Below are 25,955 nucleotides of genomic sequence, written 5' to 3'. Positions count from 1 at the left end.
CATACCTGTACCCCTTGGCTTGCCTGTTTCTGTGACCGCTTCATACACATCTGTGTTCTTATGATTCCTGCAGAGTTGGGCTTTTGCAGCCTTTTCCTGAAGGGGCAGAAGGGCCAGTACCTCCTTCCTGCTCCTTTCACCCTGGAGCACTGGGGCCTTGGGACATATCTTCCTTTGCAGAAAAGCCATCTTTGTCCACTCAAAATATATCTGAACAGAAGAAAAGGCTGTGTCCAAAATAAACTGAGAGCTTAAAAGAGCATAGAGCAGGCTTCCCAGTAGCTTGGCTGAAGGCAACAGAGTCCAAAATTTGCCATAGCAACTACCGAAAAGCAGTATAGGATTGGTGCTGAAGGACTGCTTTGACTGACAGGAGCAAAGCTGAATCCAACATTAGCTTTATATTGGTGGCTGAGGGCTTATTATTGCTTGCAGAGGTGGTGTTAATCCACTGACAGAGACCTTAAGGTTTGTTTGGGTGGCGAGGAAATAGGCATCACCTTTCGCCACCAAACAAACAGACATCTATGCCCCTTGTTGCACCAAAATGCCCATTTGTGGCTGCGACAAAGGTAGTATGCATTTATTGTTATTTAGCAGTAGAAATCTATTTGCTTTGTGACGGGAGAGCCAGGGCAGCCCGGAGCTGCCTGCATTCTCCAGTCACCCTGGGCAGGTGCTTCAGGAGCCTGATCCTGCACATCCCAGGAATTCCCATTCAGGATTGGGCCCCTGAAGCCCTGGGAGTCAGCCTGCCAGCCTTCCCCTCTCTCAGAGACTTGATCCCAGGAATCTCTGGAGTGCATCTCCCCAACTGGAGAAAGTCAGGGTTTCCTGCCTGAAGAAAGCCCCAAAGGGGAAAACCGCCCAGGCACTCCCAGGGCTTAAGGGACCTGATGCTGCACAGGAATTCTCAGGATGTGCAGAATAGGGCCCCTCAAACCCCAGGAGAACACGTTGCCCATTATCCCACCCATTAATGCTGCAGGACAGTGGGCGACATGCATTTTGTCCAATGAAGTGGAACCAGCTGGGCTGGGAAACATCCAGACACCACTGATCTACTTCATTTGGCAATATTTATTTCTAGTTTTCAGCCACTGTGTGCGTGGATGTGCACAAACATGTCAGGAGAATTCCAGTTTTATTGATAAAACTTTCTAAGGTACCAGAGACCTTAGTCAGGCTTTCCACATGTTAAACTAATGACCAATTTATTTAAGCTATAGCTACAACATACCCAGACTGGTTATTTACATGGATGAGATGTTTTTGAACATGTAAGGTCTTAAATATTTGGCTGTATAACTGCACGAGGTTTAAAAAATGGGGAGTGGAAAAACACCTTCTCCTTTTTTGCTATATGCACTTAAGGCTGCACATCTGCACAAGCCATGGAAATTCTATGCACAAGTGATTTAATCCACTTATCTGGAGAATTTAGTCCTTGCAGATTTTTCATCCAAGCACTTTGCCTCCTTTTTAGGCGCAGTAGGCAGATGTTCTCTGACACCACGTTTGCATTCACAATCCATCTAGCTACATTAATGCTGCAGAAGTAAAAAGGCAATTTTCATGACCAGCCTTCTTGAAGACAACAGTTATTGTGGCCATTTAACTCAACATGAGACTAATGCACAACACTAGCATCATGTTGCTTCACAAGTACAAAATACAAAACAAGGCATTTAAAACCAAAATAATATTGCAAGAACTAAAACAATAACTTTACAAGAGTGCTGTCACATTCTGCGGACATAGCTTTAGCTTCTCACTCGACTTATACTTAGTGCAGAAGCATCCTGTGAATAAAGCCAGGGTTCTGTTAGCAAGAAAGCCACCCAGGATATTATTTCAGTACCAAAGTCTGCTTTACCAGTGTCATTTTCAAGTTTAACACATTTCATTTCTTGTTTGGGCTTTAAATGCTTTTTTTCACTGAACCAAAGCAATCATCACAGAAACTAGAAACCTCAAAGTAAAAAGAAAGAAAAAATGCAATGTTAAAAAGTTAAAACACATTAATCACAACACACACCGTTCTTAAACTTAGTTTAACTTCCTTGCTTAAAAAATAAATGTATTGTGTGCTGAAGAGAAGCACGACATATTCAAAGACACACACACATATATTTTTATAGCAGAACAGCAACTAGAACCAACTTAGAGATCAGGCACACAACAGCATCAGAATTTGCTCCTTCAAATCAGTTTTCTCGCTTACCACGGAGCTGTTTGTACTTTTTAGAGTATGCCGAACAAGGCTCCCTAGTTACCACATCTACTGAATCTGGTAGAGACAAACAATACTTTTATATGGGGCATTTATGGTGTTCAGTTTTGATTTACACATGTGGAACTTCAAACAAAAGTCCTGCTTTTAATGAATTGGAAACATTTCTACCTTTTCTCTCTCAGCAAGTAGTTTAAATTAGAAAAAAGAAATTACAACAAGTGGCAAGAGAATTCCCCAATTTCACAAACATTTCATTTGGAAAAACAGGTGACTGCTTTGTACAATGTCATTTCCGGATTAGCCACTTGATTCTTCTTCACCCCGTTTAAACCCATGTTAGGCACATCCAATTAACTGAAGTAAATAATACCACAGTGTGTATTCTGGATATTGCAACATGGCTGTCTTTTACACGATACAACTATACTGAGAAATAATACATTGTCCAATGTCCCACCAGGGCAGGGAGCGAGAACTCTCAAAAAAGATCCACATTGGGCTTTTACACATCCTGAAACTGTCCCTCCATCACACATACCCCCTTCAGCCACTCATCTAAACCATCATTTTCAGATCTCTGCTGATGCTCTAGCACCGGCAGCTCTGCCACTTTTTTTCCAAATTTGGTCCCACATGCATCTAACTCCCTTTTCTCTGGAATGGGTGAACTGCCCTCTTGTATGTCTTACTTGTGTAGCTGATAAGGAAATTATGGGAGTGAGAGAAGGAAATACAAGAGCTAATGAATGTAAAGCTGTTGCTGCTGTTGTTTTTTCCAAAAGGTAAAGGAAGAGCAAGAAGTTGGCAACTTTCCCTCACTCTGCTCCTCTTCTATAGATCCCACTGGTGCTTCTCTATTAACACTTCAATGGTCCACAGACTAGGAAGGGGAATGAGCAGTCCTTGGAACTTGACTCAGAGCCCTGCTACCGGACTGCTGGTTACGGTGCACGAGTGATGATTTTTTGAGAACAAGATCACGCATTTTTGCAGCTGGAATTCATTCCAATTTCCCATTCAGGGAAGGAGGCAGTTTTATTACATCTCTGAAAGTAGCATTTTCATCCATTGAAGACACGGATCTTAATCCAGGGAGAAGAGCCCACATCTTCATTCCAACTTGCTCACTTGTTTAAACATTTGAACAGTGATTGGCTAAGATAAACTATTTTCACAAAAGTTAAATCACCCAATTCATCTTCCCTGACAATAACTAGTACAGGACTGAGGCACCGCTGTTCACATTGACTTGGGAAGAAAGCTACAGCTGGGTTTACAAAAGAAACTCTGAAAGGATCAAAAGCCACATTCAAGCTTTGCACAATCTGAAGAGGTGGGCACTTCAGGAGCAATGAGTGTTACTTTCCCCAAAGTCTGCTCTACAATCCAAAGATCACATTTAGTGGAGAGAAAGGCCTTCAGATAAGTCCATTCTCTAAATTCAGACCCACAGGTTATTTTCTTTTAAAATTCACTTAAATTTAATAGCCATTTCAGGAAGTAACTGCATTCAAGACAAGAACATGGTACTACTGGTAATGGTGCACTTAAATTGGAAAAAATACTAATACAAAAACCCAAACAAACCCCAAGCAGCTCTGAATTTTGTTTCTGAGCTGGAAGCACCGTCTCTGAACCAATCATGATTCCAGTCAGTCTTGCTTTGAGTCCTTCAAGGCTTGAAGTCTTTCTAACAGAGGAGGATGGGAATAATGCCACATTGAAAATATCCAGTCAGAAACAGGGAATCCCAAATTATCTTTGTTCAGTTTGATCAAAGCAGAATACAGGTCTTCAGCCTTCCCAAGCTCCTTGGCAAATGCATCAGCTTGAAATTCAAATCGGCGGCTTAGTACAGTCAAACAGAAGGAGAGAACCTGTGGGGGAAAAATATATCAAAGTGACAAAATCTCAGCAATCTGCAATTTTCTTAGAGGGCTGGAAAGTCATCTGGTAAGAACATGCAATCTGTCAGCAATCAAGCTTGAGAGCAGTGACAGAACTTTGCAACATCTGCAGAACAACCACCGCCTTGAGTTCTTTTTCTTGCAGCCCATGAAATAAACTGGGCTTTAGGAGCACAGTCCAAGGGGAAAAGGTAACTCCTTGCAACAAAAAATTCAGGCGGAAACAACTGAGCTCCATGACATGGAGGGCAGAAGCTCAGAGGTCAAGGCATACTTGGGGGACAGGACACTCTGGCATAGCAAAAATTCAAGTTTTTCCCTACCTTTTCCACTGAAACTGTTTTTGGTTTGGGCATGCAAACAAGCTACTGTTAAGGCTAGTTAGGGTGTGGACTTACAGCATGTCAGCTACTCACTCCACTGTCCCTGTCCAATCACGTTCCTCCCTCAACAGTAAACTGGAAGGTAGCTTACACTTCAGTTAACATGAGCTACTTCACTGTTACCGCTTGGTAAAAGCATGTACATGAGCAGTTACTATGACACAGTTTACCAATGTTAGTAAGCCAAGGTGTAAACCTCATGTCATGATAATTTGTTCATGCAGTCATTTCTTGTGGTTAATTAGGCTGGAATATCATTCCTACAAACCACAAAAGATGGGACTTTAAAAAAAAAAAAAAATCAAACCTAAAATGTATTTTATAAAACACTTTTCCATGGAAGCCTCCATGTTTTAAAAAACTAAAACCAGAAAAACTGCATTTGTGTCATGTGTCACAGAAGTCACAGATTCAATGACTCTCAATTCATTCTACTGACACTCCCCCAGGAAGCTGTTTTAAAATGGCCTTTTATTATTTGAATTTTACATTGTTTTAAAATTATTTCTATTGCAAAATAGAGGCTATAGTGCAGGATACAATCATGGCCTGAAACTGTTTCTAAAAATGCATTATCTGCCTGCCTTTCTTAGATTGGATCATGTTTCATTTTTTACTTTAATATTCCATTTGCTCTTTTATGTTTTGTTTCTTACTGTAAACCAGTGTAAGCCTTTGCTGGAAAGGGCCACATATAAATCTAATACAAAAATATACGTTACTTATTTATTATGATCTTGCCTCGCACCACTCAGAGGTTGTTGCAGTAAATTACAATAGGATTTCCAGACCACTAACCATACCAATTAAGGTGAATTGCTTACATAATACTGCCACCAGAAATTCCAAACAATTCCTTGCAATAATAATACCAGGAAAAATGATTAAGTCACTACCTAAGCAGTTTGATATTCAAATATATCTCTTTTAAAGAGATTATTTTTCATAAAGGTTGTTATTTACCTCATTATAAGGTGAAAAAATGAACTGGAAGATTATCATCAAGCCGATCAGGGTAGGCTGGGTCTCATAGAAACCAAATGCAGCAAAGAGTTCCTTCCGTCCAATTAATACAGCAAACAAGAAGAAACAGAGAAACGAGTTCATCTAGAAAGAAACAATATTCCCATTAAAATGGGCACTTTAATTTAGCATACAATTATTGATTAAAATTCTTATGTTACAGTTATAATCTGAAATAAAGGTATTGTTGGGGGGAAAAAGCATGTCATTAGGCAATTAAAAACCTCTTATAACGCATAGAAAGTGGCTCGCTTAAGACTGCAGTTAATCTTAACTGAATTTCCCAATTCCCAAGTCCTTGACTTTCCAACCTTTATGTTGTAGGTCTGCAACATAATTATAAAATTAGTGTCCATAAATCAAAAAGGAGTCTTACAAAAAAATTGAAACTGCCATATTACTGGGGTGGACTATAAAAAAATTGTATAGGCAGGCAGAAAGAAATCAGGAGGGTCAGGTTGCAAATTAAACAGAACAAAACAAGAAAGCATATAAGTCACAAGTAAGAGGAAGACCAGAGACTGTGCAAGTCCCTAACTGAATGCAGCATGCAGTCCAATAATGATGCAGAGAAAGCTGAAGTATTTAATGCCTTTTCTTTCTACTTCAGCCTTCACAAATAAGGTCATCTACTAGGTGACAGCCTAGATAGAGGTTGGCCTAATTATTCTGAAGTTGCAGAATATATTAGAAATGACTTAAAGAAGCTGGTTGTTTTCAAGTCAGCCGGGCTGGTGTGGATGCAAACTAGAGCAACTCAAGAAAACGGCTGAAGTAATTTCAGAGCCAAAAATCTCTGCCCCAAAATTCAGTGAGTAGGGAAGGAATGGAGAACCAAGGTGGCCAAGGAGCTGCAATACCTCCCTCCCAAACCAGACAAAGAACCGGCACAGCTGAATGGCCCGAGGCACTCCCAAGACTTCTGACTGAGAGATGGCCATTTTGCGGGCTGACAGCATGATTAACAAGCATAACGAACACGTTTGACACACATGAAGCAGTAACACAATTCTGCATTACAAAATACAGTAATTAGGATGATACTCAAAGACACCCCTCGAGTATTTACCTGGCTGATGACAATATTTTTGATGGTGTGACCTAGCTTCCAGTGACCCAGTTCATGGCCAAGCACAGCCAAAACCTCTTCATTTTTACAACCTTGCTTCTTATTCTGTGTACAGCAAAAAAGGGGGAGAAAAAAAAATCTTAGTATCACCATTATCTACAATATCTTAACTGTTAATTTGCTCTTCCCAAGTCCTACACAAGCCATCCCAACATATGGTTATTTTCCTCCTAGCAACAGAGGGAAACAAAAAAGTTAATAGTCTGATTTTATCCCTTTTTTATACAGATTCATACAGCCATCTACAATGCATAACTCTGTTGTACTTAGAAGCTTTAGAACAATGTTATGTAGATCAGGGGTTGGCAAACCACAGCAACTGGACCCAGATTCAACGCATGAAGAACTTGGATCCAGGCTGTGGTGGGAGGGAGGTAGAAGATAGGGAATTGGTGACACTTAGGGAAAAAGTGAACAAGCCCCAGAAGTTCAATTTAGAGGGGCCATGGTTCTGCATTCCCAAGCTACCTGCTACTGTCCTGGCTCCCTTTGCACTGTGCTGACGGCTCTTCATTGACATCCTCAACACCAAATCTGTTGATTCCCCATCACAGCTGTGCTGATTCCACTTGGTGTTGGTGTAGCACATAAGCCAAGAAGCTCCATTAGGAAGGCATACACTAAGCACACCTGGTGTGGCAGCAGAGGTAGAGGGGAAATGGCAGCCCACAGACAGCATCAGGTGGGTTGCAAGCAGTGATCTGCATTCATAAAAAGTTGCCAACCCCTAGTCTAGATAGTGATTTGTGTGTGCACGCACGTGCATAAACAAATCATAGGCAGAATTCTTCTAAATTCCCTAATGGGAAAATCAGTTTGCTTATCTCTGAAAGTACTAATCAATAAACTGATTTTCCTACTTTGAGAGATTTTTAGTCCTTTCCTTCTGTTGGTGAAAAGGAAATTTGGGAAATATCTGTGTTGCTAAACACTTTCACCATTAGCTTTCCCGCTCAGACATGGTCCAATAAGATGAAAACTCTGGTCTTGAGGCAAAGAAAAAACAACGTGGAGGCCAGGGGCTGTTTCCTCAAAGGAAGCAGGGCAATGAGCAATAGGCCGCCTCCCCCTGGGGGCTCCATAGAAAGGGGAGAGACTGAGGGAGAGCTATTTTTCAGGTAAGCAAAAGGTCTGTTTGGCTGACCCAGCTTTCTCCTTTATGCTGTTTTTGCAAAAGAGGCAAGCTTAATTGAAAAACATCATTTGCAAGATGCTAAGTCCAAGTCTGAGCGAATTCCCCAAGACTTTAATAATAGGTAAATCCAGGGTTAAGTGAAACCAGTCATTTTATTTCAAATGGGTTTAATAAATTCAGGCGCTAGTCAGACAGAACAGGTTAGCTTCTTGTCCCACAGCTAAACTGTAATGGGACAGGCACAGGGAAGTTCTTCCTGAATTGAAATGAGGAATCTCTTTCCCAGTCCCTGAAGACTTTAGACAGGAAGACCATGGCACTGATTGCCAAGAAAAGACATTGGAAAGGGAAAGAAGCAGATTTTGAGGCCTCCAATGGAAAACAGGTGGTGAACTTGGGCTTAGTGAAGGAAGAAACGGCATAGGATGATACTATTCAGAACCTCGAGAGGTAGAAAAACACCAACAGAGTTCTCAAGGGGTTATTAGGAATCTCAGGATAAGGTGCTTGACTTTCTGGTGCCATACCCATGCACAACCCCAGCAAACCCATTTACATCAGTATTTCAAAGATGCTTTTGTAATTAAATCATCTTGTTTTGTTTTAAGTGCAATTCTGGTTTTGTTTTTAAAGTTTATTCAGACCTATAATAAAACATGCAAAAGACAAAAGGGAGAGTTCTCTGGGGAATTATGAAAAACAACATGAAAAGGGAACAAAAATTAAGCTCACTTTAACTTTGGACTTTGCCTCTTCATCTTCAGCTTCTTCACTTCCTTCTGATGGTTCTTTGTTCAGTGCAGAGTAATCTTCTAGGAGGGTGTCAAACAGCACTATCCGCTTATTCTTGAAGAAGCCATAAAAATAAGCATTGCTATGGGAAGAGCGCTTGGACCCTAGTGGGGGAAATTTACATTAAAAACAAGGGTCAAAACACTTTATGTGCATTACAATATAGTTGTGCTACCTCCTATTTACCAGACCTCTCAGGGGAGTTCTCTCATTATGTAAACTGGCATGGATTCATTGCAAAAATTAGATTGCATACACAGAGCACAAAAGAACCCTCTCGCTGGACAGCTTACAACCCTCCTTTTGCCCTGACCCTGCTTCCTTCATCCTTTGTCAATTCCAAGACAATTATTTAAGACATTTTTTCTGCTGGAAAATGCAAATAAATGTTTTCCTTTTTGTTGGGAAGTACTTACTAAAGACTAAATCCTTGGTATATCTGGATGGAAAACAAACCTGTTAAAAACACCTGTATTTTATTATTATGTGGAGTAACTTTTCGTACCATTTGGAACTACAATACTAACATCACCCATAAAAACTGGTCCAAAGCACTGTGAGTTTGGTGGAAAGACTCCCACAGTGGGCTTTTGATTAGTAACTAAGTTGGTACTATATCACAGATCATTATAAGCAGAGCTGTTAATTAAACCAATCGGGGGGGGGGAGCAAAGGGGCACGGGGGGGGCAGGCAGATCAATGCCCCCCATGGTGAGGGAGGGAAGGGGCAGGCACTGCCCAGTGGGGCAGGTGGGGGGAACCTGGGACAGCGCTGCGGCTTGTGGTGGCTCCCACTGCTGCTTGCACCTTGGGAGGGCACGAGGGGGGGGCATGTGCCCTGGATCTGTGCAGGGCAGGCAGGGTGCAGCTGCCAGCTGGAGCTGGTGCTGTGTGGGGCTCTTCTCGGTGGTGGTGGGACTCAAAGTGGACACCAACAGCACTGGGAGGGGACTGCAGCCACCCCAAATTTCACCACCATTCTGCTCTCAGCACCGTCGCCAGCCACCCGGTGCAGCTCTGGCTTTTCCCACCTCATGGGTGGAGGCGGGAATGTTGAGCTGGGGCTGCACATAGCAGCCCCCACCCCCAGCCCATGCAGCTCCAGGGGTACTCACCCCCCCCTGCCCTCCCGGGGTGCAAGCAACAGCAGGACCGGTCCCCCACCATGAGCCACAGCTCCGCACCCCTCCTCGTCCCAGCTGGGCAGCCCTCTCCCTCATTGCAGAGGGCATTAATCTGCACCCCCCCCCCCCCCCAGCCCCTTCCACCACAATGGACTGACCAGCTGGAGGTAGCTCTCCATGCTGCCAGGCCGTGCTCTTCACTGCCTACATGTTGTGGTGCAGCTGTGCACAGCACGGGCATTTATCAGCCAAATTATCGGCTCCATAGCGCCGATATCCGATACACCAAATTTTCTTTGTATCAGTACTGATCTGATATCGGATCGATGCATTGGTGCACCTCTAAAGAAAACACTATATTTTCTTGTTTAAGGTCCTAAAGTGAGACCTAGGAGAGCTGGTTTTATTCCTGGTTCTGCCACCTATTTCTTAAATAATGTTGGGCAAGATCATTATAATACTTAGATATCAGAAAACCAAATCAAGGATGTACAATCATATTACTGGACTATATTTAAATTATCACTAAGGTACAAACTGTTATAACATGCCTTCATGGATGTGACAGCAATCTCATAGAAAAGGGATCCCACGTGCCTGGACAGAATGTACTTGTTTGTTTTGTTAAATGAACTGCTAAAAAAACTTTTAAAAAGTTAGATACCTGTGGCCTCCAAATAAAAACTTAACAGCCTCACCTTCTACAACATAGACCTTAGTCAAAGGGAAGTCAATACTCTTTGCCATGACCTCAATTTCTTGTTTGAGTTCTCCCTCAGGAAGTGGAATGAATTTATCAAACAAAGGGGCAATGTAGTCCGCATAGATTGTAACAAGGACCTACAAAACAAACACAGGTGTTAAAACAAGGCACAGAAAAATCCGGGGTGAACTAAACTGTAGTTGGTCATTAGCAAAATTACATCTTAAAATTTGAGAATATTTCTACATTTAGTTCTTCTAAATACACATTCAAGGTAAGAAGACATTTGAAAATATGAACTAGCTAGCCATACACTTGGAGGGGGGAGCAATGAAGATAGCGGGAGATCAAAACTGAGACAAGGGGGGGGAACCAGATGTGGTATTTACTAATATTTCAAACAACAGAAACGGAAACAAAAATCATCTGAAATACTCCAAATTTAAAAACAAGCACCCCTTTCATTAGGAGAGAACAGACCGAATGTTCTATTCCTCTGTCCTGCCTGCACTCCACATCCCACCTGCCTTCCGAGCACACCACCCGCCTGGAAGAATGGGAGGGAGACCTTGTGGTGTTCTCCACCACCAGCCTTTCAAGTGACACGGCAGAAGCGTTGAAGCCTTCTTTTAAATTAAAACACTTTGGAAGCCAAGATATATCCAGTATCCTAAAGCCTGCACAACCAGAAGAAATATATATTCTTCTTAATGCTAAGGAAGCAGAACGTTAAGATGAAGGAAGAGGGCTGGCGTGCGTATAAGTTGAAAGGAAACTATCTAGAAAGATCCCGCATATCCACTGTCTATGAAAAAGAAACTTGGATAAAAGTGGTCAAAAGAACTATTTTTCTTGCCCCCAAAAATGACAGATATCTCAATGAGATACTCTGTAAGAGATTTTGAGGCTAGAGACAGAAGTTACACATAAATCAGTTTAAGTGATCAGAAACTGGTTTAAACCTGTAACAGAACAGAAGCTCAGTGCATATAAACCAGTTTCAAAATGGTCAAAACTGGTTTAAGATAATTCTGACTGAATGCAGTATCAGACTGAACTGATTTGGGTCCAACTGGTTTATGCAGCTTCTGCCCTAGACCCCTTCCTGGTTTAAGTTAAACCAGAGTCCTCCAGCATCCCGGCATGCTCTGCAGCCTTGGGCTGGGCTGTCTGTTCCAGAAAGCAGGGCTGGCCCCACCCTTCTCCTCTTGAGCCAGAGCAGGGGCGGAGACATGGCCAGACACAACCCAGCATGGCCCGTTACAGCAAAGTGGACAGGGAGGGGGTTAATTCTTCCCTCCCCCCCCCAAGCAGGGGTCTGCCTGTCTGCCAGCGAGACAGTACCCCAGGGGCAGAAGGGGAGGGAGAAATTAACCTTCTCCCTCCCTCCTTGCCCCCTTCCCCTTCATGGGGTCATGCCAGGACAGCCTTGTCTGGCTACGCCCCCACTCCTGCTGCTGGAGAAGCGAGGGGAGAGGGAAGGGCACCAGTCTCCATCAGGGTGACCCAGGGAGCACAAGCACGAAGGGGGTTTATTCCCTCCCTCCCTTCCCTGTCCCACCAGCAGAGACCACAGCCGTCCCAGCATGGCCCCGTTAAGGCTAAGGGGGCAGAGGGGGGGTTAATTCCTCCCCTTCCCCCACCGAGGGACCACAGCCAGGGTGGAACAGCCCTCCTCCTCCCTCCCGTGGGGCAGCAAGGGGGACTCTTCCCCCACTTCCCGCGCCTGCAGGGTGGGGAGGGGGGTGCTGTGTGTGGAGCTGCCTGGCTTGACCAGCCTGGGTGAGGGGGCTGGCTGTCGCTGAGCCGCAGCCACTAGGGAGGACCCCACCCCCATTACCCAGGCCGAAGCAGGTGCATCGCAGGGCCAACCCAGGCCCCAGCGGCTGCAGCTCGGTGACAGGGAAGCTGAGCCCCCTCAGTGAGTGCAGCCTGGTCTGGCACATGCAGGTGGTGGCTAACCAGGCAGCAGGCTACCCAGGCTGGCTTGGAGGCACTGCGGGAGCTTGTGCGTCTACAATGAGCCCCTGTGGTGGGCAGCTGCAGGACTCTGTGGCCAGGGGGGTTGGGGAGGAGGGGGAATAAACCCTCTCTGGGGCTGGGTAGCACCACAGAGCCCCCCTTCCCACCCTGCGGGGGGGAGGCAGGGGACGAGGAGGGGGAAGAGTCCCCCTCCAGCACCACACAGAGTCCCCCTGCCTGCCCCGCAGCAGTGGGAGGCGGGGAAGGAGGAAGAGGGGGAAGAGGACAACACAGCCCAACTTGTGAAACTTGATTAAAACTGGAATATACCCTCTTTTTTTTTTTTTTTTTTTAAACAGGCTACGTAACTCGCATCATTTAAGGTTCATTATCAATGGGTCATCAGGAGAATTTTGGTTAGAGATTAGAAGTAGCTTTCTGACTATGTGGGTGGTCAAACATTGGAACAAGCTACTGAGAGTAGCTGTAATATCTCCATTCCCAGAAACCTTTAAGAGCCGGTTAGACAGGCACTTGATGGGGATAAATTTAAGTTAGGGATGATCCTGTCCTGAGCAGGCGGGTGGACTAGGCAACCTCATGAGGTCCCTTCCAGCCCTACTTTCCTATATTCCGGTGACTCAGTGCTTGACACAAATCTTCTGAATTAGAGACCAAATATAAGTAATTCCCCCTCCGCCCCGCATGGGGTCGTATGAGCAGCAAATTGCAGCTCTGCCCCAGCTCCAGCCACTGCTGCAACATCCAGTCCCAGAGCAGCTCCCTGCCAGTACTGCTGGGGCCAGTCTCCATGGAAACCCTGGCCCCACCCCATCTTCAGGTGTCTCCATGGAAACTGGCTGCAGAAATGCGGGCAGAGGCTGCTGGGAAATGGAGTCTGCTGCAGGCCTGATCCAGCCCATGGGCTGGACTTTGCCTGCCCCTGACATAGACAAAACAATGAACACTAAAATTCAGTTTCTGTAATTGCACAGCAGTACACACAGAGGGGAACAATTTGAATTATTCACTTACTAACGGGTTCTAAATTAACTAACCATTCAGGAAGAGCTCAGTATGAACAACTCAACAGGCAATGGTGTTCAAAGTCACAAAGATGTTAGCTATTTATTCACTTATTTATAGAAAACTTCATAGCCCCCAAATTTGTTTTCAGTTTGCATCAGAATAAAAATGAGATATTTTGACATCTGCACAAACATGCACAAGAAACCCATCCCAGACGAGCCAACAGCCCACTGGCCTAGCTTTCTCATATCCTGGAATAAGTACCTTAACCACTCTGCTCTTGGCTGGGGTAGATCACTGTTTAGAAATGCCATTAGACCCATGAATCTCTCTCACTTAATGCCTTATCAAAATGCATTAGTTTTTTATGAAAAATTGTTATTTCAATGAATTTGCATTTTCCAACAACTATATCCCTCAAAAAAAATCACTAAGCTTTGCTATTCAATAATTTGAGCAGTGATCTAGAAAAAAAATCATTAGAATTACTTGGGCTTTAATATGGCCAAATGCAAGGTCATGCATCTAGGAGCAAAGTACAGAGATCACACTTATGATAAGACACAAAAAATGTGTCCTGGAAAACTCAAAAAGAACTTAAGTCACGATGAAAGCCAACTGTACTCTAAATCCTAGTTTCCTAGGAGTTTATGTGGTGGGTGACACAGCAAATGCAACATCTGGATGTATGAACTGGAGAATTAAATCGCCTTACTTTGATACACAATTGCATTATAATAAAGATTGAGAGATTTGAATGTTTCTTCTGTGTATTGTATTCTGCAAAGAAACTAGGATTTGAAAGACAAAAAAAAAGTATCTCCATACTCACCAAAGAAACAACCAATGTGAAAAGCCAGGCATAAATGAAGAAGTAGTCTCCCCCTATTTTAATAATGTAAAGCAGAAGAGATGTCACCGGTAATAGAATACACTGTGTCACAACAAACTTCTTGATGGCATCCTTAAAAAAAAATCCCAGTGTCTGTAAAGAAAGGATATTCATATTGTAAGTATTGCTGTAGTACATCAAGTTAATGAATTGGATGTCTGCCTCATGTTCAGAAACTACCATAGGCTGTAAGTAGATTGCATCCATACATAATGGGAAACACTCTGAGATCAGGCAGGAGGAAACTCCAGGTCCCAAACCAAGGCTGTTACAGACCTGTCCACCTGGCATTTTCAGTAAAACACTGAATGCAATGCAGAAATATTGTTTTTAGAGTCTATCCCAACCATGTAGTTGGCTCTAGTAAAAGGTACCACCCACAAAAATCCTTGGCTCTTGCATATTTCCTTGACCATCATGCCTACAACATCACTTGAACACTACCAAATCAATTTTAGAGGGTTATTCAGTACATTCTACAATACCTGCTGATTGAAGCCATGTTTCTCCTCTATAACAAATGTATTATACAGACTCCATGGTAGGCCCGTCACTGCACTGAAGAGCGTAGCAAGCAGCAAAAACACCAATGACTGAACAATCTAAATGCAAGAAAAAGAATTCCTACTTGTAAATCTTCTACACCAGTGTTATTCCTCATCCTACCAATAGTAATACTACTCTCACTACCAATAGTGAATGCAATGGAAATAGTGTAAATGGAACTGGCTAGTTGCTAGAGAGAGAGAGAAATGCAAGCTAAAGTTAAGGCAATTATTATTTATTTTTTGTACCACTGGAACAGCCTCTTAGAGATATGTACATCTGGAGAGGATCTGGTGGGGGAAGCATTTATCATGGCTGTGAGGACAGGAAGGGTAAGGGGCACTTTTGCTGAGAACTATGACCTTGGATTCCCCTTCCTGGAAAGCTGGCACAGGACTTGTGGAGGGATAGCAAGATATCTGTGGAAGCTTATCTATATCAGAGTTATGTCACTGAGCTACCCAGTGCTTGTATGATCTAATACAATGGTGCTCAAGCTCTGGCCTGTAGACTGAAACTGAAACAAGGCCGCACTATCAGCCCAAAGAGCTCACCACAGGTCTGGAAATCTGGCTACCAGAGCTGTGGCAATTAATGTTACTGCTGCTTCCACAGCAAAGTTCTGGACCTGTGGGGAGCCCTGCAGGCCTGATGACACATCCTCCCTGCACTGGACCAGTGCGGTGCCGGGGGCTGGGCTGCAACTAGACCAGGGGCCAGACTGCAAAGACAGACTAACCCTGCACACCAGCCTGTGACAGCCAGAACCAGATAGATTAATAAGCAATAATGTGTGCTTCTTGGAGGCATTTGGTATTTTGCCTAAATAGGTAATATTAGTTAATATAAGCTTGTAAGTTTGTAAAGTGCAAATGTAACTTGTCTGTCATAAATTTAACCAAACTGATAAATTAACTGTTCGTGGAACTGACTGGGCCCCAGAGGCAAAGCTGTAGCTGTGAGATTAGTTGGCCTAACGGTTTTTTGCTCAGGGTTCAGCCTTAGCGATAAAAAATGGATCTAACTGCTAGGCACACCCAAACACATTCCAGGAAAGCGTATCCCAAGAAAGCATATTCAATTGAAGCCTAAAAGGGGTTGGGATTTAGGCGGAGCGATGCCAATTTCAAACCTAAAGGTGCTGTATCATAATTTGCTTATTGGATAAACCTGAGTCTGGGTAGTAACCTTTTATGATAATTTTAACACCTTTCAATCCCATAGGGTAACAGCTATAGGGCAATATTGTGAGTGGCCCTGAGGCCAACAGATTAACATAAGACTAGGTATAAAAAACACATGCATCAGATGACCAGCAGGAAGGAGGGAACAGAACGGTCATTTCTGTCCCACGCCTGGACCCCAGACTCCTGGTGTGAGTGAGGATTGGATCCTGAGCAAGGGACCTTCCCCGGTAATCCCTCTGACAGCGTCGATCATCAGGGATGCCTGATTTCACTGGAATCACTTGGCGCGCACCTGGCATTGAGGAACTATCGATAAGTTGCCAACCCATGTCTGTCTATTTGTTGCTTTGAACAGCCCAGTGGGGCTAATACCCTCACAGTGCCCAGTTGGCCTGTGACAGATTGATCTATCTATCTATCTGTTATTATTTTACTATTAGCTCTTTTATACTGCCTTATCTGCTTATCGCATTTATCTTTCTGTTAACTGTTGTGGGTGTGTAAGCTATAATAAATTTGCCTTTATTCCACTCCCAACTTTTGCCTCCTCCATCCAAAACTGAATCAAACAGCCCAGTTGGCCTGCGATAAAATTGATACACTCACAGTGCCCAGCTGGCCTGTGACACCAGCCCCACACTGCATCAGACCCAAAAACCATCATACCTGAAAGATTCAACCCCCAGTCTGGCTTTGCACCACTTATCCAGCTCACAGGGCCAAAAGATTGTGCACCACAGATCTAATATACAAGCAGGCATAAAAGTGACAGGTTGAAGATACCACGAGACCCATAAGTCGAGACCCATGAGTCATAGGCCCCTGCTACGTCACGCATGTTATGCATTTAACTGGTTGACCATGCAATAAATTTAGACCAGCAACACACGCTAAGTAATTATCACACCATGAAAATGATTATCCAGCCATGGAAAGAGCCAACCAGCTACAAAAGTTAGTGCTTGAAAATGTGCAACTCTATAGCTGGTTTCTATCCAGCTTTAATTTGAACATGTAGCAGGGCTCTTAGGAAACAGTGACCAGTCTGCTCTGAGAGTAGGTAGGGGTTTACTGAAAGCAGAGCACATTGTTCGAGCTCAGACCAACCCAAGCAGTGCCCTCAAAAATGAGATCTGCTGGTAAGGGCCAATGCATATTTCTCTTAAATGATTCATATTTGTGTTCAGCAGCTTACAGATTTTGAATACAGCTTCTCCCTGGTCCTGTTGTAACCTGGGCTTTTCAACTAGTCATCTAGGTACAGTGACGCATGCCCTAGCATCTGTAGCACGCAGTGAGGCATCCTCTGAAGACCCTTGTATCTATACACAGGCTAAAGGAGCATTTTCTGTACTTGAATTGCTTGTGTCTCATAAAGAACCTGAGGAATCTGAAGGGATTTCCCTTGTGGCAATGAGCGTTCCTTTAGTCAAGATGAGTGCCAGTCTCCTTGAGAAAGAAGAATGACAACTCTTCCTCCAATGTTCTTGAAGGCTGACTCTTTCTACTGCTGGAAAGGAAGGATTCAGCTCCCTTAGATCAGGAGTCAGCAACCTACAGCCCATGGACCACATCCAGCCTGCAAAGAAGTTGACTCCAGGCCTACAAAAGTCTGACATGGCCCAGGGGATCAGGCAAAATGCAGCTGTGCCAAGCCACCTGTACCCTCCACAGCACCCTCATCCCTGCTGCTCTCCTGTGCCTGTGTTTACCCTTGATGCAGAGTGGCCAAGCACTTGTGGGGAGGGTAAACACAGGTGGCTTGAGTGCTCTGGCATGTTCAGAGTTGTGGCCCATGACAGAGGGCCAGGTCAAAGGCTCTGACCCAGCCAAAGACTGCCAAATCCTTCTCTAGATGAAAGGAGGAGGAAGTAGGCCTGGCTCAAAACTGAATGGAACATCAGTCATTCACAGTCTTTAGCAGGCAGTGACCCAAAATAAATATGCAGCTTCTTGTATCAAGGCAGGTGTTAATGTCTAAGGGGGGGGGGGTTAGGGAAAAAGTTCTCTTTTTGGACTGGTTATCCCATAGCTGCAAGTGTCCTACATCTTCCTCTAAAGCAGCTGGTGCTGTTTACGGTCAGCATGGATAATGGATTAGGTAAAATCTTGGTTTAATCCTGTATAGCAATTCTTACATTCAGTCTCAATAATATCAACATGATCTCTTCCAGAGGCAAAGGAGGGTCTAAGCCAGTTCTCTACTCACTATATACCACAAAAGTAAGTTCTTACTGAATGACTCAAAATGAAGTAGAACCTAATTATAGGCCTGAACCAGAGTCCACAGAAGTCATCAGAGCCTTTCTACTAACTTTGCTGGTGTTAGCTCAGCCCTATACCTAGGGCTATTCAACAAAAGGCAGATTTTAGCAGAAAAAAATAAGAGAAATCTTAGAACTATGGAAGAAGGATGTTGGGGTATGTAATCACCATGGCAAGTGACTGCCATGTTAAAATTCAAAGGCAAGACCATGAAGGAAGACAATGTTTTCAAATTTAAAATACATATTTTCAGAATGTTTCTGTTTTTGAAGGCCTTCCTGTGTCCATTCTGAGACTGCAAAAGGGTGTCACAGAAAACTGACAGCACCAGCTTGGTTGACTTTGGACATCAAAGACATGGTGGATGACAATTCTCTCCTTTGTAAGAGACTAGGTTGGATTTTCGATAGCAAAAAGAGACTCCATCCTGTCATCAATCCTCAGAAGAAATATCTAGTACTTTATCACACGCTCACTGGGCCCCAATCCTGCTTTTATTAAAGTAAATGAGAACATGATCAACTTTTGTTTCAACTTTAAGCACCCATACAGTTTAAGAACCCATTGTTTTCAAGAGCACAGTTAAAAAAAAAATGCCTACCTCATATTCAGGTCCAAACCCAGCACGACCAGAGATTTTTTCAGACACGTTCCAAAGGAAAGGAATTCCTCCACAGAGGAGAATCAACTATAAGAGCAAATACATAGAAACAAAATATAAAAGCAGGTATTATCTCAGAGTACAAAATCATGATGACCAGGTAAGTATTTTAAAGGCAACTTGGAAAAGTCTTATAGACACAACCGTTTTCTGAGGATCTACAATCTGACTTGGGGGGGGGCCGCATTGAGTGGGGTTGTGTACCAAACATGGGTCCCAAACATATAGATTTAGGTCATCTCATCTGAAACATTTTGACCGGATATTTTAGCTGCTAACTTTTTAGATTCTCAAGGATTATTAGACTAAAGCTTGAAACAACATCCACCCAACATAATCTCTTGTCCTAAGAGGATACTGGGGTCAGACCCCTTAAGGTTCAAATGAATGCCATTATTGCATTATCCCTTTGGGAGATCACAGAATCGTCCATCTTCGAGACCCTTTTGCATCCTGAGAGCAAGTTATCCAAAACATACAGGAGCAAACAAAAAGGGACAAGCCTTGGAGATCTTCCATAATTTATACCTCCCTTGAAAGACTCAAGTCAACTATACAATGCTCAGTTTCTCCCACATCAACTGATTTTGCTCTGGGATTTGAACACCTGAGTGCAGTAATTTCAAACCCAAATCTTAAACCCTTGAACCATGGCTTCTCCAATCCAGAGGGCAAGGTTAAGGAAGCACCACAGCCAGCAGCTTTCTGGAGGCCATATAAAAGAGAGAACTACACAGAAAAGAATGTACCAAAGAAAAGCTAATAAATAGGGCTAGTGATAGCAGAGAACTTCTAGTCTCAGCACTCCCAGCACTAGGTGAGGGGCAGATCCTGCAGAGAGTGCTGGTACAGGCAAAAGAGACATAAGAAAAGTCTGAATAATTATGAACCAAAGCAGAACTTTGCAGGGCTGGCCCTGGCTGTGAAGAGGCAGAAAAGGTGCTACAAAATCACACAGGCTGTGAACAGAACTGCAGGCTGAGACAGTTCTCCGTGGCTGTCAGTGTTCCCAATGAAACAGCGCCTAACTCCCTATTTCAAGGGCATGAGATAGCTGAACACAAAGGCACTTTTGAAGGGGCTCATAGCATCCAAATGAGCTGGCAACATCCGCTCTTTGTTCAGAGCACTGAAAGGGCAAAACAAGCTAGCATCCTTCTGAACACAGATTCACAATCTCATTGGCAAGCTCCAAATGAGACCCTTGGCTTTAGACCTGCGACTCCTGATTTCCAGCTTTAAAAGTTTATGAAGGGGATTAATGATATTATTTATTTGCCTAAAATAACAGGGGACTAGATTCAGTGATCCACAATGTTCTTTCCAATCCTATGTATATCACTATGAAAACCAGAGAAAGGCTGTTTGGGCACTTGATATCTATATCAGTTTGCAGAACTTATTTGCTTTCTTGGTTTTTTGGGAGTGGTACCGTGATAGTATCTGTCCATTAATTCCACTAATTCGCTGTTGCATGACAAGAGAAAAGAAGTGTGTCTCATTTCACCAAAAATTTCAGAGATACTCATGAATCAGTATATTCCAAAAACTATATACATATAGGCCACACAATTCATAGAACCATAGAAAATTAGGGTTGGAAGGGACCTCACGAGGTCATCTAGTCCAACCGCCTGCTCAAAGCAGGACCATCCCCAACTAGATCATTCCAGCTGAGAGTTTGTCTCTCTGGGTCTTAAAAACCTCTAAGGATGGAGAATCCACAGCCTTTGGGTAGCCATGCTCCAAAATTTACCGTAAAATTCATGAAAAACATTCAAAATGAAGAAATCAAGAAATTAACTGTGTTCCCTTATGTTCTATAGTGTATTGCAAAAATCTTTGATGCTATACAGTTTCACAATAACACTACTTCCCATCTTGTTTTATAATTATTCCTGCATCCTTATAAAAATAAATCATTGTTTTACACTACCATTTTAATAACAGATTTGTAATATAATTCAGTTGTTACTTTGGGAGCCACACTTCTAGAGGGCAACAGGTAAAAATATTATTTCTGCAACAGGTAAAATAATATTTTTCAAAAGATTCTCTGTACAGAGTAATTTACAGCAATATAGTTTAACAATATTTTATTTCACATTATGTTTTATATAATTATGAAATGTTTATGCAACTTAGTCTTAAAGATCTCAAACAATAAATTTCCCAATACATTGGATGCAACTGGATGCAACTATCTTCCAACATGATTATCTTTCTATCTTTAACTTAAACTAACCTAAAAATAACCCTTCCCCACCTCCACAAAGACATCAAAATGTAAAAAACCTAAGATAATATTACAAAGGGATATTTTAAATGACATTAATATAATGGAAATACAATAAGTAATACCAAGCAGGCACAATCATACATAAATATTAAGCTATTTTTATATAGTTAATTGAATATGGCAACTGACAACGTATACTTCTTTATAACTCACAATTCATTGATTATATTTTACTGTGCAGTTTTATTGTCACAAAATTCACTTTTTTCTCCACTATAACACTTTAAGATGCTACATATTATTTTATTTAAGAAACGATATGTAATAATGTAATTACAGACCTAAATAAGTTATACCTGGAAGAGGACAGTTAAAACTATATAATCAACCTTTGTATTCCTTGTGTTTTTTAAAGTAAAAATTCAATACAAATACACACATACTACTGGAGTGGAGGGGGGCAGGAAGGCCTAGCACACTTGCAAGCTCCATTGATAATGCATTACTACTTGGTCAAAATATGTTTCTGCTTGTATTCTACCTCCTAGGAAGGAAATAAGGGAGGTAATGCATAAATAAGTAGATTGTGGTTATGAGTGTTTTCGTATGGGGGGGAGGGGGGGTTGTGAAGAGGAGGAAGGTGCAATCATTTTTGTGTTGGCTAAACAAGTTGCGTTTAATACAGCAAGATAGCTAGTAATAACAGAGTTATAGTAAAATTTCTCAATTTTAGCTAAATGCTGCACTTCTATACCGAGTTGGTGAGAGCACTGGCCCTACAACTGCATAGTAACATTAAAAGTCAGATGTTTTACATTCAAATACAAGATACAAAGATAAACATTGTAGAAATCCAAAAGCAGTTCAGGTACTTACAGTGCCTTCCACCTCTGAATACAGGCCTGACCAAAAACTAAAAGTACTTTTATCCAATTGATACAGACGAGATTTCTCAAATGTTTCCGAATCCATAATCTGTCCTAATTCCCATGGTACGTGGGTTGTTGTTCTGTACACTCTCCTCTGAAATAGCAAGGGAGATGACTTAATAACATTTTACATCAGATTATTTACTTGTATTTCAATAGTTAAATCGCAAAATCCAGAACAGTTTTATCCACAGGTCATCATGCAAGCCTATCTGGGTAACAGTCTGTTCTTGACTGACTTATTCTCCATCAAACCACAAATGCAATTTCAGACCAAGAATTGAGAGGTGTTTTATATTCATTCCTAGCCTTTAAAAATATATACAAAAATAATTTTCTATAAATACCACAGAAATAGCTTCCAATCCAGAGCATGAGTTCTGGAACTGTAACAATGCAGAATGCCAATCAAAGGGAATTTTCCCTTCTGATGCATGTGTGGGACTCACAATGACTTTGCTGAGAACTTCAAGTGCACAAGTATGGCTCAAATATCATAAACCAGGACTTTCATTTCACTTATGGGAAACAGAATTTCCCCCCGTTCCTTAATGATGTATTTGAATCTATAAGAACACAAGTACGTTTACTTTTGTCTATTAGGCTAAGGAGACCTCAACTGTCCCGTCTTTCACTGCATACTTCCCTGAAGACAAGTGACAGGCAGCTCCTACCCAAACTTTCGTGCAAGCGTGAAAACCAGAACTGAAGACAGTGCCTAGTAAAATGCTCACTAATGCCATCAACAACAATAATGCTTTCTACCTTCTCCTTAATAGTTCCCTACTTAGGATGTTCTCTTCCAACCACTTCCAGCTGGTATGTACGTTCAGCCAGCGAGTCACAGTTTGGGATCAAAGTCATACTTTCCACAATATGGTCCCCCAGTCTTCATGCATGACTTACACCTCCTTTGTTCCTTGATGAATGACATGGCATGTGGCCATAATAAAACACTTAAGGCTCAAAGAAGGTCACATTCCCAAACAATACAGATAAGTACAAAAAAAATTAACCAACTTTATAACAACAAAGCAAAGGTACCAGAGCTGGTGAGGGACAATAGGGAATGGTTAGGTGGTTGCTCTGAGAAGAATTTTAAAGAAAGGGGAAGAAGGCTTAGAGTGGAGCAAATGGAAATGGCAACATAACACTGCTCAGATTTTTTCATTTTGCACTTTTTGTTTTTGAGACTGTTTGCCAGATAATAAATAAGGAAGTGACATTAGAGGGATCAAAGCTTGAAGCCTGTTACCTACTGCACTGGCAATATATGCAGCTTCTGCAAACTGTGTTGCCAAAGACTTTATATTTTCTTTCAGATCATTGGCTAAAGATACTGAAGTAGCATTAAGCATAAAAAAAAATCCCTACGGGACCTACCGGAAATACTTGCTTGGTACACCTGATATCAAATACTAGCTTCCCAGAGGAAGGGAAAACTCAACAAGCAAACAACCACCACCACCCACACACAGATCCTCTCAAACTTTATTTTTTTGAGGCCACTTTGAAAGTCTATTAATATGGAGCAGGCAGGGGTATCAAGTATGCAGTCCACAGGCCTGGTTTGCCCCATGGAGCCATCTGGTTCACAGGGCTCTTAGAGGGGCTGGGAATTCAGAGGCAGGGTAAGTGTGGGCATGGCTTGCTCAAATATCATAAGCCAGGGCTTTCATTTCACTTATGTGAATTCCCAGCTGGGGCCGGGTGAGTACAAGTGCTACCCAGCCAGGGCCGGATGAGCGCAAGGAAGGGTGGGGCGGAGGCTCCTGCTGCTGCGAGCTGCTTGTGTGGCTGCTCAACCAGGGATTCATGCCACTGTTCTCGGAGGGCACATGCCTCTGGATCTGCATGGGGTGAGGTGGGCGCAGAGCTGACCCAAGCAGGGTGTGGGGCCCTGCCCCTGCTCTGATCCCATGCGCCCCAGACCCAAAGAAGCTGCCAGCACCATTGGCAGCAGCTGGCGGGGGCGGAGGGGAAGCAAATGCCCAGATGTGAAGCAAGTAGTGACAGCGTGGAGTCGCCAAGGCTGCTCTGCCTGCTCTGCGGGGCCCAGGGCAGTCACACCAATTCACTGCCCCCACGGATGGCCCTGGGTGGGCAGGATGGGCCTCACTGTGCTGCACGGTCAGGCGGCAGGGGTTTAATTGGCGGACAGCAAATTTTCAGGTGGCTGCAGCCTCCCCATGGCTCCCCCCTGCCTAATGCCCTGCTGCTGCCTACCCAACCAGGGCAGGGTGGGCACTGGACAACGCTGCAGGGAGGAGGGGGCCACTTGTCTGCAAGCAGCGCAGCGGCTCCACTTCATGCCCGTCCTGCCCCGGCTGGGCAGGCAGCGGCAGGGCACGGAGGGGGTCGTGTGCCTGCAGAGAGGGGGCACGGGGAGGCTGCAGCCACCTGAAAATTCGCCATCCGCCTGGAGTGCAGTCCAGTGCAGCCTGGCCCTCCCGCCCGACCCCACGCAGATCTGGAGGCACACGCCTCCCCACGCTAGCACCAAGAGCAATGGCACAGACTGCCAGTGGAGGTGTCATACAAGCAGCTCACTGCAGCGGGAGCCTTTGCCTCTCCCTCCTCACGCTCACCTGGCCCCGGCTGGGCAGCGCTTCTTACCACAGTCCCTCCCTCACCGTGGGGAGCGCTGATCTGCCCCCCACGCCCTTTCCCTTCCCCCTCCACTTCCACCATGACACAACCAGACACACCAGCTGCAGGCTGCTGCCTCCAGCTTCTTAAAGGAAACTATCTCCCATTGGTAACGCTGCTCCCACAGGAAAAATGGTCCCGGCTCAGGACGTTTCAACTTGACACGGTTTTCAAGGCACGCAGCCTTTGTATCAGCAGCATGTGCACTACATCTATACAGACCAATACTCCAGCCAGGCCTAGAGACGAGAAGGGCGGCTGATGAGCCGTAGGGAGCCACACACCGGAGTCATGACTCATTACCCTCATTTGAATTTTTAAAAAAGCCACTTGGCAGCGGTGGGGCGTCCCAGGGAGGCGAGCCGGGCTGCGCCTCTCCCGGCAGCGGAGCGCGGTTTCCAGCGGGCTCCGCAGCGCTTCGAGGTCCAGGCCCCGGGGGGCGGTTGCGGGGGTGGGGGCGACGAGACGGGGCTGCAGCACGCGGCTCCCCCCACGCGGACGAGCGGCCCGGGCCGCCCCCAGGCCTGGCGGGAGAAGGCACGTGAGGCTGAAGGAGCGAGTCCCGCCGCCCCCCCGGCCCCGCGCTGACCTGCCGGTGCGCCAGAAAGGCCTCCCACAGGTAGACGGCCCAGGAGAAGAGCAGCACGGAGCAGAAGATCCGCTTCTCCACCGGCAGCTCGGCCCACAGCTCCCCCGGCAGCGGCAGCGCCATGGCGTACCCGCGCAGCCGGCGCCGCTTCCGGCTTCCGCCCGCGGTGCAGCGCTCAAACCCGTCCGGCCGCGCGCGCTCTGCCCCACGTCAGCGACACAGCCACCACTTCCGGTCCGTGTCATTGCGGCCCGGCTCCCCGCCCTCGCCCCACTTCCGGGGGGGGTGTTGCACCCAAACGCTTCCCCGCGCCAGCGTGGCCAGGCACGATTGTGACCGTCCTTGCACTCGACGCTGGTCACAGGGCTCAAAGCACACGGTGGTTTTTGAGGCGGGTAATGGATGCAGTATAGGTTTATGGAAAACCCAAGTGTGGGGGTGGGTTTTACGACCCCCAGAACTCAGGGAGTCTTACCCAAGTCTGTGCTTGCTGCCAGGGCTCTCTCCTGACACTTGCCTCCAAATAAAGAAATGCTTCAGCTTTGATGACCCACTTCTCGAATTGGGGAGACTTG

At 44.4% G+C, this 25,955-nt stretch overlaps 1 protein-coding gene across 1 annotated transcript; it reads right to left on the bottom strand.

Annotated features, from left to right (window-relative positions):
* Window positions 1–1,187: 1,187 nt before the first annotated feature.
* On the bottom strand, window positions 1,188–25,549 carry ZMPSTE24 (zinc metallopeptidase STE24). The gene is made up of 10 exons (XM_006269883.4): window positions 25,381–25,549; window positions 22,090–22,236; window positions 18,915–19,001; window positions 14,801–14,917; window positions 14,256–14,408; window positions 10,428–10,569; window positions 8,546–8,709; window positions 6,619–6,723; window positions 5,490–5,633; window positions 1,188–4,113 (listed from the first exon to the last, which is right to left on the bottom strand). The coding sequence occupies exons 1-10, from the start codon at window positions 25,501–25,503 to the stop codon at window positions 3,889–3,891; spliced, it is 1,407 nt and encodes a 468-aa protein (XP_006269945.2). The 5' UTR covers window positions 25,504–25,549; the 3' UTR covers window positions 1,188–3,888.
* Window positions 25,550–25,955: the final 406 nt, after the last annotated feature.

This window comes from Alligator mississippiensis, chromosome 6, assembly GCF_030867095.1.
Source record: "Alligator mississippiensis isolate rAllMis1 chromosome 6, rAllMis1, whole genome shotgun sequence".
NCBI lineage: Eukaryota > Metazoa > Chordata > Crocodylia > Alligatoridae > Alligator > Alligator mississippiensis.
The sequence above is the reverse complement of the archived record's forward strand: the minus strand, read 5'-3'. Positions and strand labels throughout refer to the sequence as shown.

Bases quoted from the DNA above. Each gene is read 5' to 3' on its own strand.
- ZMPSTE24 (XM_006269883.4), bottom strand. From the start codon at position 25,503: ATGGCGCTGCCGCTGCCGGGGGAGCTGTGGGCCGAGCTGCCGGTGGAG. The intron at 8,710-10,427 runs GTGAGGCTGTTA...TTCCCCCACTAG, and splicing joins TAAGGTCTATGTTGTAGAAG to GGTCCAAGCGCTCTTCCCAT. The intron at 4,114-5,489 runs GTAAATAACAAC...TTTCCCCCACAG, and splicing joins TTTTTTCACCTTATAATGAG to GTTCTCTCCTTCTGTTTGAC.